We start from the raw sequence: 16223 nt of genomic DNA on the forward strand, positions 1-16223 counted from the left end.
GGTAGATACTGTACTGTTAACCTCTTACCTAATTTGAAGCCATCTTAGACAATTTTTAAAGCAGCACTGACCTCCATGCATTGACTTATCTTTAGTGTAAGTGGTTTTTACTCTTAAGTAATAATACTGACAAAAGAATCACCAGTATTGTCACCTGCTCATAATAAGAGTGTTGTCATGAGAGAAAGCATGTTTTAGTTAACAATTCTGGTTTTCCTAATGAGAAGATTGTCTACTTGGCTTTGAGGTGTCCTAGTAAGTATTTGTTTACTGTCATAGAGCATATGCATTGTTGAATTGTGCAGTAGGTTTATTTCCTGTCATAAGCATTGGCCATGTTACTGCCAACATAGTATAAAGGCTGAAGTATCCAATATGAGTAGCTGTATGAAGGTGAGGAAAAGTCAAGTTGCTCTAAGCCTCCCCTGTTCCTAGTAATTTACGCAGTAAAAATGAGAGATTTGTTGTGAGCTTTTTTGGGTGTATACCAGGTATATCTTTTAAACTTACTGCTAGAGCAGCATGAAATGCGGAGAGACAGAACTTGTAAAATCTGTCAGTTTTACCAACACTATCAATCATGTGCTTTTCTACTTAATAAACAAATAAGATTATCAGAAGTTCAATGGGATTACAACAAGCACCTCTAAAGTACACCTGTGGTAGTATCTTAATAATAGGAATATTACAGTCCTACTTACTATAGACATAGCCTGCAGTTGTTTATCAGACATCAGGTTCCTTAATTTTATACTTGTTCAGCAGAATTTTTGCAAGCAGTATGTGGTTTATCTTCAGCTTTACTTTGGAGAATGTTTAAAACTTCTGGAACAAAACACCAGAACACCAGTTTCATAGAAGTCCTACATTTGAAGTCCTTTTTTCCCCCATTTTTCTTTTTTTTTACTTTTTCTTTCCTTTTTCTTTCCTTTCTTTTATTTCTTTTCCTTAAATACATTGACTTAATCATTAACTACTGAAGTGGGCCAGTTATATGATCTCAGTTGTATGCCTTTATTTTATCAAATCCTTAGTGATTTAAATCACTGAATAGGATTATTTTCATTCTCTTACAGGGAAGGTAAGTTTAATTAAAGTGTCAGTATTACCTAATGCAATTTTTTTTCCAGAGTATAACAGAGATTATTTCAGACAGCTTAAAAAGCAAACAGTACTTGAAGGTTATTATGACTAAACTGATCCATTATTTAAGGATACTGCAGAAATCTGTAAAAATTTTCTTCTTTGAGTCCATAGCTCATAAAAATAGTAAGAAGGTTTTGTTTGCTTTTGAAGGTCATTATGATGATTAACCATCATAATAAATCAGGTTAATCAGTGCATAAATCTTAATCATACTATTCTGTGACTCTAACTTTTGTTGTTCAGAATATCCAAGTTGTTATTGATGGCTGTACAGGTGAGAGTACAGTACAAATACTGTATTTTCCAGGAAGTTTATAGTATTTACTTAGTTTGAAAGCCTTAGACCCTGGAGTCTTTAATTGCATGCATTTGAATCTAAGCACAAATGTGCTGTCTCCCCTTCCTTCCATGCCCTATTTCTCTTTTAATTAAATGAATTGGTATGCTACCTTGGTATCTTACACTCCATATAGTTAAAAGGAGGAACGCCTAGGCATCTGTTGTAGATGTATTGGACCATGAGTGAGAGTGTCTTGATTTCATGGAGTAACTGAGTGCCTGAATTCCAAATTTGCTGAAGTTCGATTCTATTAATATCTCTGATATATTTCCTTTTTGTGAAAAATACAGTAATCTCTTCTTTCTTGACTAGCTCACACATATTATACGTGATTCCAAAAAGTTTTATGTTTTTTATAACAGTTATGTATGTGAACAAATTTCAGATTATTTCTTTCTATCTTATTTGTCTCAATAGCTGAGAAACCTTTCCAGCTTGGATCTACGTCATATCACAGAACTGGACAATGAAACCGTGATGGAAATAGTAAAGAGATGCAAAAACCTCAATTCCCTCAATCTGTGTCTGAACTGGATCATTAATGACAGGTAACTTCATTGTAGCATCTAAAACCAGTATAAAGCAAGTTTAACTAGTTGTATTAGTTCAGAGTAATTCCTCATGGCTTGAGGGTTGGAAGAAATCAATAAAAGCAAGCAGGTTTCTCTGAGTGTTCTTGCTTCTTTTGGGTGAATCACCTAGACATATTTTACAGAGTGTTTGTATATTTCTGTAGTGGATAAAAGTTTAGTTATAACCGGATGGCAGTACTAATCTGTTTCCTGTAGATTTAATGAGAATGTGCTCTTTACCATGTGTGATTGAAATGTACAATTGCAACTCCTTCAGTAGGTAGCCAGGATGTAAACAGATGCATGCAAGCAATGAAACATACTTTGACTACATAAGGAAAAATAAACTGCTTGTGGGTTAAGTAGTGAAATTATTATTTTTTTTTTTTTAAGAAAGCAAGAAGTCCTTCATTTTTTGGCAGACTGTCCAGATTGAGACTGAAAGAATAACTGGGGTATTACCTTAGGCTTTTCCTTTTGACCAGAATACGTCCTATCCTACTATATTCTGTCCTTTTGATCAACTAATTTATTTTAACATTAAGTAAATGCACACAGTTGATGTATAGTTATCTATCAGATTAGATGAAAAATTAAAAATATTGAAAGTTCAAAAAGTGGAAATTTCCTTTAAAAATGAGAAAATTGAGCAAAGCCACTACCTCATGATGCCCAGGAAAGAACATTTTGAATTACTTTTGAGTGATTTATTATAACTGCTGCTTTAAACAAAAGGAAAGAGATACTTTTAACAGGGATTTAAAAACAGTTTCATATAAACCAGAATAATGTGGTTAAGCAATTGTATTTCCTCTCCATGGTTACAGACTTTTTCCTAACGTACTCTCTTTCAAGGTTTTCTGAAGTCTTTAAGAATGTACTAAGTGTAAATGAGCTTAGACTTTGGTGAAAGTTTACTGTTCTAAAAATACTAAAATTTAAATGTGTTGAATAAGAAGTACCATTAAACTTCTACTATAACTCCTTTTAGCCTTTAAGACTGTTTTTTGGTTTTGTAGGTTTAGTTAAGACTCTTAATATAACTTCACTGGTTTTGAAAGAATTCAGTTGCCTCAGATCTTTCTGTCTGGAGGACCTTATTTTCATATGCAGAATAAGGCTACTGTAATGGAAAATTTTAGAATAAGTCAGAAAAAATACTAAGAAAAATGTAAATTTAAGACAGGAATATTTCAGGTTTCAATTAAAGTACATAGAAATGGTTTAACTCTCTGCATGAATGTTTTGAGTAGGACAATCTAGTAAGTATCATCCAAACTGTTCTTGAAATTACTTTACTAGAATAAGTAATATATCTTTTAATTACATGCATATGACTATAAAAGTTCATATTGAAGATAGTTGGGATTATGAAGCTTAACAAGCAAAAGAAACCCTTTCCAGCAATGATAGATAACCTGTTGTATAAAAACTTTTAGATTGTTGACTTTTGTCTCTGTAGTTCTTTCCATTTTGTGTTTATTTCTGATCATACCTGTCAGTGCTTTTTCAATATGTGACTGATAACTAAAAATTGACTACAGATTTAAGTTTAGCTATTTAAATTAGCTTCTAGCTAAAAGCAAACAGAGTTTAGAAAATAGTGCCTTGGTTAAATCTTATTCATAGGCAATCATTTGGCACTTTAGGTATTTTTCCTCTTTTATAGGTGAGATGGAGCTCCATCTAGACTAAGACTAGATGGATACTAGTCTTAACTGAATAAAGTAATTTCCCCTACTCATTCTAAATACTGAATTAAGAATTGCTGAGAATTATGTAAAACGAACATGATACAACCGCTGGGCTTTATTCAATGTAGACACCAGTTCAGCAGAATATTATAAGCATATTCATTTTGAGGATATGGATGATTGTTCAGAAGTTCAGAAGACTGTTCAGGTGCTTACCTTGGGTAAAAACCCAAGTTAGCTTAAACTAGCTGAATTAGTTTATTAATGATTTAAGGCAATATAAGCTTTATTTTTTGGGTTTTATTTGATGCTTCTAATCAGAAGGGATGTCAGAGGAGATTATGCATCTTGATACCTTTGAATAAATTTTTTTTTATCATTATTTCCAACACATTGGAGATAGTAGCAGTCTAAAGTTTTACCTGATTCACGGTTTTTAAATAGAGAGTTTGGTCCCACCACCTCACCCTCCTACTCTGCATTATCAAGCCTTCTTGTGAAATACAACTACATAGGACTTGTATTCCAGATCTTTTGCAAACTTAATGTAGTGTGTTGACCCTGGCTGGGGGCCAGGTGCCCACCAGAGCTGCTCTATCACTCCCCTCTTTCATTAGGCAGGGGAGAAAAAGTACAACAAAAAGCTTGTGGGTCGAGATAAGGACAGGGAGAGATCACTCACTAATTGTTGTCACAAGCAAAACAGACTGAACTTAGAGAGGAAAATTCATCTAATTTATTACTAAGCAAAACAGAGTAGAGGAATGAGAAATAAAATCAAGTCTTAAAACACCTCCCCCCACCCCTCCCATCTTCCCAGGCTCAACTTCACTCCCAGCTTCAACCTCCGCCCCCCACCTCAGCGGCACAGGGGGACGGGGAATGGGGGTTACAGTCAGTTCAGCACACGTTGTTTCTGCCGCTTCTTCATCCTCAGGGGGAGGACTCCTCTTAATCATTCCCCTGCTCCAACATGGAGTCCCTCTCATGGGCTACAGTCCTTCACAAAGTTCTCCAACGTGAGTCTCTCCTATGGGCTACAGTCCTTCATGAACTGCTCCAGCGTGGTCTCTTCCATGGGGTGCAGACCTTCAGGAGCAAACTGCTCCAGCGTGGGTCCCCCACGGGGTCACAAGTCCTGCCAGCAAACCTGCTCTGGCGTGGGCTCCTCTCTCCACGAGGCCATAGGTCCTGCCAGGAGCTTGCTCCAGCCTGGGCTTCCCATGGGGTTACAGCCTCCTTCAGGTGCCTCCACCTGCTCCGGTGTGGGGTCTTCCACAGGCTGCAGGTGGAATCTCTACACCCCCTCATCCTTCCTCCATGGGCTGCAGGGGGACAGCCTGCTTCACCATGGTCTTCACCACGGGCTGCAGGGGGATCTCTGCTCCGGCGCCTGGAGCACCTCCTGCCCCTCCTTCTGCACTGACCTTGGTGTCTGCAGAGTTTCTTACACTTTCTCACTCCTCTCTCCAGCTGCAAAAGCGCTCTCTGTTTTGTTTTCCTTCAGAGGCACTGATTGGCTTGGCCTTGGCCAGGGGTGGGTCCATCTTGGAGCCGGCTGGTGTTGGCTCTGTCAGACACAGGGGAAGCTTCTGGCAACTTCTCGCAGAAGCCACCCCTTTTCACGCCTCCCGGTACCAAAACGTTGCCATGCAAACCCAACTAACTTAATAAGACACTTTTTTGTTCTCTCTAGAATGACCAAGGATTGGTTTTTTTTCTTTTGTTTAAAGCCTTGGAAAACTGTTTTCCTCCATTTCTTTGTGCAGAACCAAGGGTGAAAGAAAACTAGAAAGTTCTCAAAAATACTGGTATAGCTTAATTCATAGATATATCTTTATCTCCTAAAGGTAGTTGATTATAGGTAGGTTTTACAACAGAAGTAAATAACTTCATTTTAGATTTCTTTATTGTTTCCAGAAATCCATACAAATTCTTTCTGTAAGCAAGGCTGTGGCCCCAGAACACTTATAGCACTCTATTGCTTGTGACACAGTGTTATATCGAATGCTGTGACCATTACATTTCTTGCTAAGTAACTGAAAGTAACTGAAACTTACAGAGTGCAAGATCTCTGCATGGCAGGCACTTGCCAAGATTTTTGGCACTGTGATTCTTTTGCACATGAAAGAATTAACGAGCTATTTTTCTCTGTTTTGATTAGAACTATTTTTGGTTTTGAAACTATTCATCTAAAAGGCTTATGTAGGGCCAAAAAAAATAAATTATTTTTACCCAAGGCAAAAAGTATGTTCAGTTGAGATACTCTTGACGTTGGTTTTAAAATAACAAGCAAATAGATCTCTTTTAATGACTTGTAAAAAAGTCTCTGAAAGTTGAGAGTTAAGCAAGATCAAAAAACCACGCCTATTAGAGTAATCTAACATAATGATTTCTTCTGTAATCATTGCAGCTCCTTCAAAAGCTTCATATACTATTTATCAAATTGGTTAAATATGTTATAGAAACAGTCCTACTACTTCTTTCCAATATGAACAAAACCAAACTTGCAAATTCTTTTTCTAAGCATCATGAGTAGATTGTCTTGGATCATTGCAATTGGAAAGGAGTAAAAGTGAGTTCTCTGTACACAGTCATGTGAATAATATACCATGAGGCTTGATTTAAATAACCTTATCACCTTGAAGTTGTCTTGGTAGTCACTGCATTTGTTCTTTTGAATATCAACTGATACAATAAAAGTAGTGACATCTAGAAATAAATCTAGCAGAGTCTGGAAAATGTAGTATGACTTACTGGCAAAGTTTTCATCAGTATGTGATTTTTTTGAATAGTTTGAGGAACATCTGCTATGTATTATACCCATAAATGATCGAGGAACAAGGAGCGCTTAATCTAACATTTTTTTGTGTATCTTATCACTGTGGACTTTGAGTTGCAATTCACTTCAACTTCTGTATTACATAATTCAGCTAGAGATAGACATTTAAAAGCTGTGCAATGACTGTGAAGTCTTTAGAGTATTTCTGCTTGATTAAGTCACCCTTCTTACTAAAACACTCCTTTAGTAATATTTCTATAGAGGATGTTTGCCAGCCCCTGTTGTATCTATGGCTCTTCTAATAAACATCATGGTGCAGGGAATAGTGCAGATAAGGTAAGGAACTTTATCTAGAGCTACAGTGAGATTTTTTTTGTGCCATACCACTGCCGGTCATCTGCAATAAGGTTCCATCTGCATAACAAAATTAATAATTGGTTTTGCAGTCACAGGACAATAATTTCCCAACCATTTGAGAACTTGGGTCCTTCCTCTGTAGGTGGTGCCAACTGTTTTTGTAATAATGTCTCGAGAGCTGTATTTTTTTTCACATAATTTATCACACACTGATTGTAGGTGACGTTAGCAGGTACTGAGATTTGCAGAGCATCTGAAAGTTGTTAAGAGTAAGCTATAGTTGTTACTTGGAGGCAGATAGGCAGTATCTGCATGGCCCAGTAAAACGGTGAGTCATATTGGATGATGACCTTGTAGTGGTATTGCTTACTGCCATCAGACTTCTGATTAGTAATGTGGGGAAGATAAGCATTATGTGCACCTCCCTGAGTTCTCAGCACAGGTGGGAAAGCTGGATTTGGTCTAGTTATACCACTTCCAAGAAAACTGCTGTCCTTCTGTAGTGCTTTCATGAAATATAACTGTAAACCAGAGTAAATGGTGTAATGGGACACTCTCCTCCTACTGTAATTTTTAAGACTTATTGGTGAGGATTCTGATTGGTGTCCAAGATGGAGGAACTTGGAAATACAGACTTTTGATGATTCAGGGGAAGTATGGTAAATGATTGGAAGCCAGACCATAAGCCTGAAAACTAAGATGTTTGTGCGGCAGCATAGTCAGGAGAAAGGAGCATTTTCTCCTTTGAAGAGGCTCCATCTGTTTCATTCTGCTGGGTCACTAATACAGCATCATTTTCTCTAGAATGGGTATCATACTTATTGGCGTAGAGCATATGGGGGTTTCTACGTTGTTACTTAGCAGAGTAAATTGTTAATGTGGTCTTCCATATGCTAGAGAAGCATTTAAAAGATTCATGTTGACTGCCTACCATGAGTTCATGTGAACCTGCGTAATCAGCCTTGCAAGCATCTGCTGTGATCTGGATGTGTTGTGGGTGGAGGATACAATGCTGAAGATGGTCTCAGCAGGTCATTAGCTCACTATGTTTAGTCCTAGAGCTGCTGGTGTATGTGAATGCCCCAACATTTCATGAGTAGACATTAGCATCAAAATAATAGCTCAATTCTTACAGTATATTTTAATAAAATGCAGGATTACTGAATGCTAGAACTATTTTCAAGAAAAATAATAAAATTAATCTTCTCTTCCTGAAAGTACAAGTCTCTCCATGCTTGATGTGGAAATTATTTTAACAAAATTACCTCTAAAATAAAAATGTGTAAAGCTTCCAGCTTGCCTATATTTTTGCACAGGCAAGGATGTTCATTTTATCTGTGGTGACTACAAATGCTAATATAGCGTCTTAATATTCATCACCTTTGATCTGACTGAAGTGGAAATGTGCTTCAGGAGCACTGATACTTATTCCTGTCGTTTTGTATAATCTGGATTTGGGGATATAGTAGACCCTTCCAGAAGAGTAACTGTACTTCTATATGATATTTGTCATGAATCATTCTAGCTGAATACTAGCATTTCTTAATTCTAATTTAATTTCATCTTTTCAGTGTTATCTGAAAGATGATCTCGTTTGAGTTCTCTGCATATTTATCAGGCGTTAGCTACATTATATAATTTTTTATGGAGTTCAAGTTTTTAATGTAACACAAATTAGTTTTACATTTAAAATTACTTACTCTTTTGAATGTCATACATTTTAATTACACTTGTAAGACAATTTGCTTCACCTTGCAGATATATTTTGTAAAGTGACTCAGGGCTGACTGTCAGATTTTTTTAAATTTCAAAATAAAGCATAGAAGTTGCACAAAGATAATTTGCATACTTTGAATTAGCTACTTTAAATTCTGGTTGGGGTTTTTTTTTGTGATTATGAAAAAATAATCCTTTGTGACTAGTCCTAAGTGGTGTGTTAATGTTGGCTGGCTGCCAGATGCCCACCCAGCTGCTCTGTCCCCACCCCCCCAACAGGACAGAAGGAGATAATAGGATGGAAGAGCTCATGGGTCAAAATGAAGACAGGGAGATCACTCACCAGTTACTCTCATGGGCAAAACAGACTTGCCTTGGGGCAGATTAATTTATTGCCAATTAAAAATAGAGTAGGATAGTGAGGGAAAAAAGGGCAAAAAATAAGCTATCTTCCCTCACCCTCCTTTTCTTCCCTGGCTCCACTTCAGTCCTTCATTCCCAACTGATCTATCTCCTTCGCCTGAAGCAGTGCAGGGCAGTGGGGAAGAGGGGTTGCAGTCAGTTCATAAGACTTTCTCTCTGCCACTCTGCCCTCATGTTTTACCTCTGCTCCAGAGTAGGCTTTTATACTGGGTTTATGTGCAAACTTTTGGGAGGGGGTGCTGCAGGGGTGGCTTCTGTGAGAAGATGTCAGGAGCTGCTTGTATGTCAGACAGAGCCAGTTCCAGCCAGCTCCGAAATGGATCTGCTGCTGGCCAAAGCTGACGCAATCAGTGATGTGATAACATATTTAAGAAGTGAGAATATGTGAGAGAAACAGGCACGAAGGTCAGTGCAAAAGGAGGAGGTACTCCAGGCACCAGAGCAGGGATTCCTCTGCAGCCAGTGATGAAGACCATAGCAAGGCAGGCTGTCCCCCTGCAGCCCATGGAGGTTAATAGTGGAGCAGATATCCACGCTGTTAGCCCATGGAGGACTCCAAGCCAGAGCAGGTAAATGTGCCCTAAAGGAAGCTGTCACCTGTGCTGGAGCAGGCTCTTGGAAGGACCTATGGCCCATGAAGAGAAGCCCATGCAGGAGCACATTTTCTGGCAGGACTGTGACCCTGGGGGGGCCCGTACAGGAGCAGTGCATTACTAAAGGACTGTACATTGTGGAAGGGACTCGTGCTGGAGAAGTTCTTTAAGAACTGCAGCCGGTGGGAAGGTCTCTCGTTGGAGAAGTTGGTTGAGGACTGTCTCCCATGGGAGGGACCCCATGCTGAAGCAGGGGAAGAGCATGAGGAGGAAGGAGCAACAGAGACAAAGTGATATGAACTTTTGCCCTGTACCATTGGGGGGACGAGGTAAAGGAGTTGGGAGTGAAGTTGAGCCGATGAAAAAGGGTGTGTGTGTGTGTGAGATGTTTTTAAATTTATTCTTATTTCTCATTATCCTGCTCTGTTTAATTCGTCATAAATTAAATCAGTTTCTCCAAGCTAAGTCTGTTTTGCCCATGATGGCAATTGGTAAGCAATCTCCCTGTCCTTATTTTGACCCACGGGCCTTTATTTTCTCACTCTCTCCTGCTGAGGAGAGTAGCTGAGTGGGCACCTGTTTGCCAGCCAAGGTTAACTCACCACAGCTTTCCATGGGCTACTGTCCTTCATGAACTGCTGCAGTGTGAGTCTTTCCTATGGGCTGTAGTTCCTGAAGAACTGCTCCAACATCGGTCCCTTCTGTGGGGTACAATCCATAAGGAACAGACTGCTCCAAGCATGGGTCCCCCACAGGTCACAGTTTCTGCCAGAAAACATGCTCCTGCATGAGCTTCTCTCCGTGGGTGCAGCTTCCCTGAGGGCATCTCCATCTGCTGCAGCATGGGGCCCTCCACAGGCTGCAGGTGGATATCTGCTCCACAATCATCCTCCATGGGCTGCAGGGGAATCTCCGCTCCGGTGCCTGGAACAGCTCCTCCTCCTCCTCCTCCTTCCCTGACCTGGGTTTCTGTAGAGTTATTTCTCTCACATTGTCCTCACTCCTCTCTCACATTCTTCTTTGCAGCATTTTTTCGTTTTCTTAAATATGCTTTCCCAGAGATGCCATCATCTTGGCCTTATATAACTTTACTAAAATATTTTATGGTAACTTCTTTGACCTAAATATACAAAAAAACAAAAAAATAAACCACTATTGTGTCTGTTAGATATCTCTACTATTTATTCTTCCATGAATAACTCCATTTTTTTTCTTGTCATAGGTTAGCCTTGTCTAACAGTCAAACACCTGCCTAAGCTAATGTGTTGGTTTTGCGTGGCAAGGTTTTGGTAGCAGGGGGGCTACAGGGGTGGCTTCTGTGAGAAGCTGCTAGAAGCTTCCCCTGAGTCTGATAGAGCCAATGCCAGCTGGCTCCAAGACGGACCCGCCGCTGGCCAAGACCAAGCCAATCAACACCTCTGTGATAACATATTTAAGAAAGAGAAAAAAAACAGTTAGGGAGAGCTTTTGCAGCCAGAGAGAGGAGTGAGAAGATATAAGAACATCTGCAGACACCAAGGTCAGTGCAGAAGGAGGGGCAGGAGGTGCTCCAGGCGCCGGAGCAAGATCCCCCTGCAGCCTGTGGTGAAGCAGGCTGTCCCCCTGCAGCCCATGGAGGGAGGATGAGGGGGTGTAGAGATTCCACCTGCAGCCTGTGGAGGACCCCACGCCAGAGCAGGTGGAGGCACCTGAAGGAGGCTGTGACCCCGTGGGAAGCCCAGGCTGGAGCAAGCTCCTGGCAGGACCTGTGGCCTCGTGGAGAGAGGAGCCCACGCCAGAGCAGGTTTGCTGGCAGGACTTGTGACCCTGTGGGGGACCCACGTTGGAGCAGTTTTCTCCTGAAGGTCTGCACCCCGTGGAGGAGACTCACGTTGGAGAAGTTCGTGAAGGACTGTCTCCCGTGAGAGGGACTCCATGTTGGAGCAGGGAAACGATGAGAGGAGTCCTCCCCCTGAGGATGAAGAAGCGGCAGAAACAACGTGTGCTGAACTGACTGTAACCCCCACTCCACGGCCCCCTGTGCCGCTGAGGTGGGGGGGGAGGTGTTTTAATTCTTATTCCTCCACTCTGTTTTGCTTAGTAATAAATTAGATGAATCTCCTCTCTAAGTTCAGTCTGTTTTGCTCATGACGATAATTAGTGAGTGATCTCTCCCTGTCCTTACCTCGACCCATAGCTTTTCGTTATACTTTTTCTCCCCTGCCTAATGAAAGAGGGGAGTGATAGAGCAGCTCTGGTGGGCACCTGGCCCCCAGCCAGGGTCAACCCACCACAGCTACTCATTCTCTTCTCAGCAGGATTGGGGTGAGGAGGGGAAGCAGGGAAGAAAGAAAAAAATTGGAATGAAGGAATGAAAAACTTCATGGGTTGAGATTAAGTCAGGGAGATCACTTAACAGTTACTGCTCAGGGCAAAACAGATTTTACTTGGGGAAAATTAATTCTAATTTATTACTAGTTAATATACATTCAAGTAGTGAGAGACAAAAAGGCAAACATTAAAACAGCCCCTTTTCTGCCTCTTTCCCAGGCTTAACTTCACATCTTTATGCCTGAGTCCTCTACTGCCCTAAGCAATAGAAGGGGATGGGGATGTTACAGTCAGTACGCAGTGATTCCTCTCTGCTGTTCCTTCCTCCTCACGTGTTTCCTCTGCTCTGTTGTGGGATCTCCATGGGCCACAGCTTCCTTTGGACTATCCATCTGCTCTGCATGGGCTTCTCTGTGGGCTGCAGTGTAGGTATTTACTCCAGTGCGATGAAGCACCTCCACCTCCTCCTTCCCAGACCTTGGTGCTTGTACTGCTGTTTCTCATGCTCTTTCTTTTCTCTCCTCTTCTGTGTGTTTGGTGGGTTTTTGACTTGGTTTTGCCCTTTCTTAAATACTCTTTCCCTGAAGTGCCACCATCTTGGCTGAGGGACTCAGCTGTGCCCTGGGTCTGTTGGAACCAGCTGTGACCGGGCACAGGGCTGCCACAGCCTGTCCTCACTGAGCTCCCCCACCAGCACCTGGGCATCAGCACCCACCACAGTGGTTTTGATTTCACAGCTAAGAACAAGTTACTGGAGGGGTGTGGTGGGTTGACCCTGGCTGAGGGCCACGTGCCCACCAGAGCCGCTCTATCACTCCCCTCTTTCATTAGAGGAGAAAAAGTACAATGAAAAAAAAAAACTTACGGGTCGAGATAAGGACAGGGAGAGATCATTCTCTAATTATCATCACAAGCAAAGCAGACTGAACTTAGAGAGGGAATTCATCTTATTTATTACTAAGCAAAACAGAGTACAGGAATGAGAAATAAAATCAAGTCTTAAAACACCTCCCCCCACCCCTCCCATCTTCCCAGGCTCAACTTGACTCCTGGCTTCAAACCTCTGCCCCTCCCAGCGGCACAGGGGGCCGGGGAATGGGGGTTACGGTCAGTTCATCACGCGGTGTTTATGCTGCTTCTTCATCCTCAGGGGGAGGACTCCTCTCATCGTTCCCCTGCTCCAACATGGATTCCCTCTCACGGGAGACAGTCCTTCATGACCTTCTCCAATGTGAGTCCATCCCACGGGCTACAGTCCTTCATGAACTGCTCCAGCATGGGTCTCTCCCATGGGGTGCAGACCTTCAGGAGCAAACTGCTCCAGCGTGGGTCCCCCACGGGGTCACAAGTCCTGTCAGCAAACCTGCTCTGGCATGGGCTCCTCTCTCCACGGGTCCACAGGTCCTGCCAGGAGCTTCCTCCAGCACGGGCTTCCCACGGGGTTACAGCCTCCTTCAGGTGCCTCCACCTGCTCCGGTGTGGGGTCCTCCACGGGCTGCAGGTGGAATCTCTACACCCCCTCATCCTTCCTCCATGGGCTGCAGGGGGACAGCCTGCTTCACCATGGTCTTCACCACGGGCTGCAGGGGGATCTCTGCTCTGGCGCCTGGAGCACCTCCTGCCCCTCCTTCTGCACTAACCTTGGTGTCTGCAGATGTTCTTACATCTTCTCACTCCTCTCTCCAGCTGCAAAAGCGCTAACTGTTTTTCTTCTCTTTCTTAAATATGTTATCACAGAGGCGCTGATTGGCTTGGCCTTGGCCAGCGGCGGGTCCGTCTTGGAGCCAGCTGGCATTGGCTCTATCAGACTCAGGGGAAGCTTCTAGCAGCTTCTCACAGAAGCCACCCCTGTAGCCCCCCTGCTACCAAAACCTTGCCACGCAAAACCAACACAATAACTTTGGTTTAGATGTTATGTTACTTTTCAGTCCAGTCTGTGAGTGGTTTGAAAAAAAAAATTGGAGTATGGTTCAACACATATCTCAGCAGTTATCCCCCAAATTGCTATCCTTATCAGAGTTAGTAGTCCTTTCAGCTTCTAATTATAAACCCTGAACCCACTTTATAAAGGCTTCTGACAACAGTTTCTTTGGCATTGTTATAAAAGAAATTTGTTATAAAAGAAATTATTTTTTACAAACATTTGATTAGAACAGATCACATTCATACTGTCTACAAAGTTTAACCAATGCTAAAAATCAGAATACATTTTCTATAATTAAGTGTGACTATTGAAATTTTAGCTTACTAATTCTACTTCTCTCTCTGACTGGTATTAAAATAAATATTTTTTAGGAGACATTTTCTGGTGGAAATGGATATTATCAGAGAGAGTAAAACTTTCAAGCTATTTTCATGATTTGCCACCCTTTTATCTTTCTTTATGTACTTTAAAAGTGGGAAAAATAGTCCACTGTTGTCACACTGCTGAAATGTATGATAAATGAAGCTCTGTAAATAGTGAAAATATAAGGAGGGTGATTAAGTGTGACAATTCTCATGTAAAAACTCGAGATGATAAATATCTCCTGTGATTAGTTATTAATTTAGTGCAAGGTACTAGCATCAGCCTAAACAATTTTATGAATTGTGGCATAAAAAAAATTTTGGAAGATAGGTATGCACTGGTTAAACTAAAGGAGAAATTGTTTTGACTCGATTGCTAATAATTAAAAATGGCAGACTTGACAGAAATTTGGCTTGACTATTTTCTGTATGACATTCCTTACAGAAATTAAGAAAGTGCAATGTTCCCTGAAGGCATGGAAGTGACAGTGTGTTATAAATCTGAGTCCTTAATGCATCATGAAAATTGAAAGGTTTTGTATATATATCATTTCCGTACAGATAAAATATTTGCAGTGTTACAATTTGAAGTAGTACAGAAAAATAAAAAATCTAACCTACTAATGCTCTGAAAAGAAGATGTAGTCCTTATTGTGGTTACCATTGCTTTCTGAGGTTACAACCTGTAATCTACCATGCAGTCAGAATAGGCACACAACTTGAAAAAAGAGAAGAAGGGATGGCTGTTTTAATGATTTACTGCACTGACTGTATTGTTTAGAGACTGTCAGTATATCCATTATAAATACCATTGGAAAGGAGCATAACCATGTTCTCAATTTGCTTTAGGGTCTTCCTTGCTGCATTTGTTATAAGTTCAAAATTGAAATAATTTTGCATTTTTTGGGGTGCTTTTTTTTTGTGTGTGTAAATGAGCATAAGACCCGTGTTATTGGTGGGATCATGCCGTCATATAAACAGGAAATGTGTCAGATGCTAGATGCTAATTGCCTTCAATCCTGACCAGGTTAACTCAATGTTCCCCCCTTTTTCTCTTGTTAATACCAAAGAAGATTGGTATGTGCTGAATTTTCTATGATGTTAAATGTTGTTATTTTTGTGTGTTTAGAACTGATGATTAAACAATAAGTACTGACTTGTAAAGGAGATGAAAAATTAATGTATCTTTGAGAAGCTGTAGTAAGCTTGAAGAGGAAGATGGTGATGAAATCGAAGTTCAGATGACAGAATGAATGAGTAGGTAGTTCTGGAATTGGCAATAATAATGTAATGAGGAAAATAAGCAGTAATTTAAACTGAAAGTGGTGATCATGGTGATGCCTGTAGGGTATAGGCAGTGAGCAACAAGTGAGTGATGCAAGGAAAAAAAAAAGTAAAAGCTAAACAGTGATTTATGTTTGGATTGGAGTCTCATTGACTTCGCTGTATACCCTGTGATCATGATCTACTGATTTTCAGAACCATGGTGAAGTTGTCTGAGACTTCCTTCAGTCCATGCATCTAGTTTTTAATCTCATGGAGTGAGGAAGAAACTGGTATATACCCACCTCTGTGTGCCAGCTTGTACAGCTAACTTTCGGAGACTCAGAATGTTTCCAGGCCTTACAGTTCCAATACACACAGAGAAGACAGGAAACACCCCGCCTGCTCATTAAATATAGCCTGAATTTTTTGCTGATAACCATTTTTATAATCTGTAGAGTGTTCTCTGGCGTCATGCCACACCTGTGGCATACTGTGTCCATTTCTGGGCTCCCCAGTACAAAAAAGAAAAGGACACACTGGAGAGAATCCTATGAAGGGCCACCAAGATGATGAAGGGACTGGAGCATCTCTCTTACAAGGACAGACTGAGAGCGCTGGGACTGTTCAGCCTGGAGAAGAGAAGGCTTGAGGGGATTTCTTCAATGTATATAAATACCCGGAGGGAGGGTGCAGAGAAGGAGCTAGGCTCTTTTAGTGGTGCCCAGTGACAGGACACGA

General features: G+C 41.0%; 1 protein-coding gene across 2 annotated transcripts in view; it reads left to right on the forward strand.

Moving 5' to 3' along the window:
• The window catches only part of FBXL17 (F-box and leucine rich repeat protein 17), a 305442-nt gene that overhangs the window by 102087 nt on the left and 187132 nt on the right, over positions 1-16223 (forward strand). For both annotated transcript variants that reach the window (XM_075739645.1, XM_075739644.1), the window contains exon 6: positions 1904-2034. In XM_075739645.1, coding sequence (XP_075595760.1) covers positions 1904-2034 — 131 coding nt within the window. The remainder of the gene's footprint in view (positions 1-1903; positions 2035-16223) is intronic.

The sequence above is a fragment of the Balearica regulorum genome, chromosome Z, assembly GCF_011004875.1.
Source record: "Balearica regulorum gibbericeps isolate bBalReg1 chromosome Z, bBalReg1.pri, whole genome shotgun sequence".
Classification (NCBI taxonomy): Eukaryota; Metazoa; Chordata; class Aves; order Gruiformes; family Gruidae; genus Balearica; species Balearica regulorum.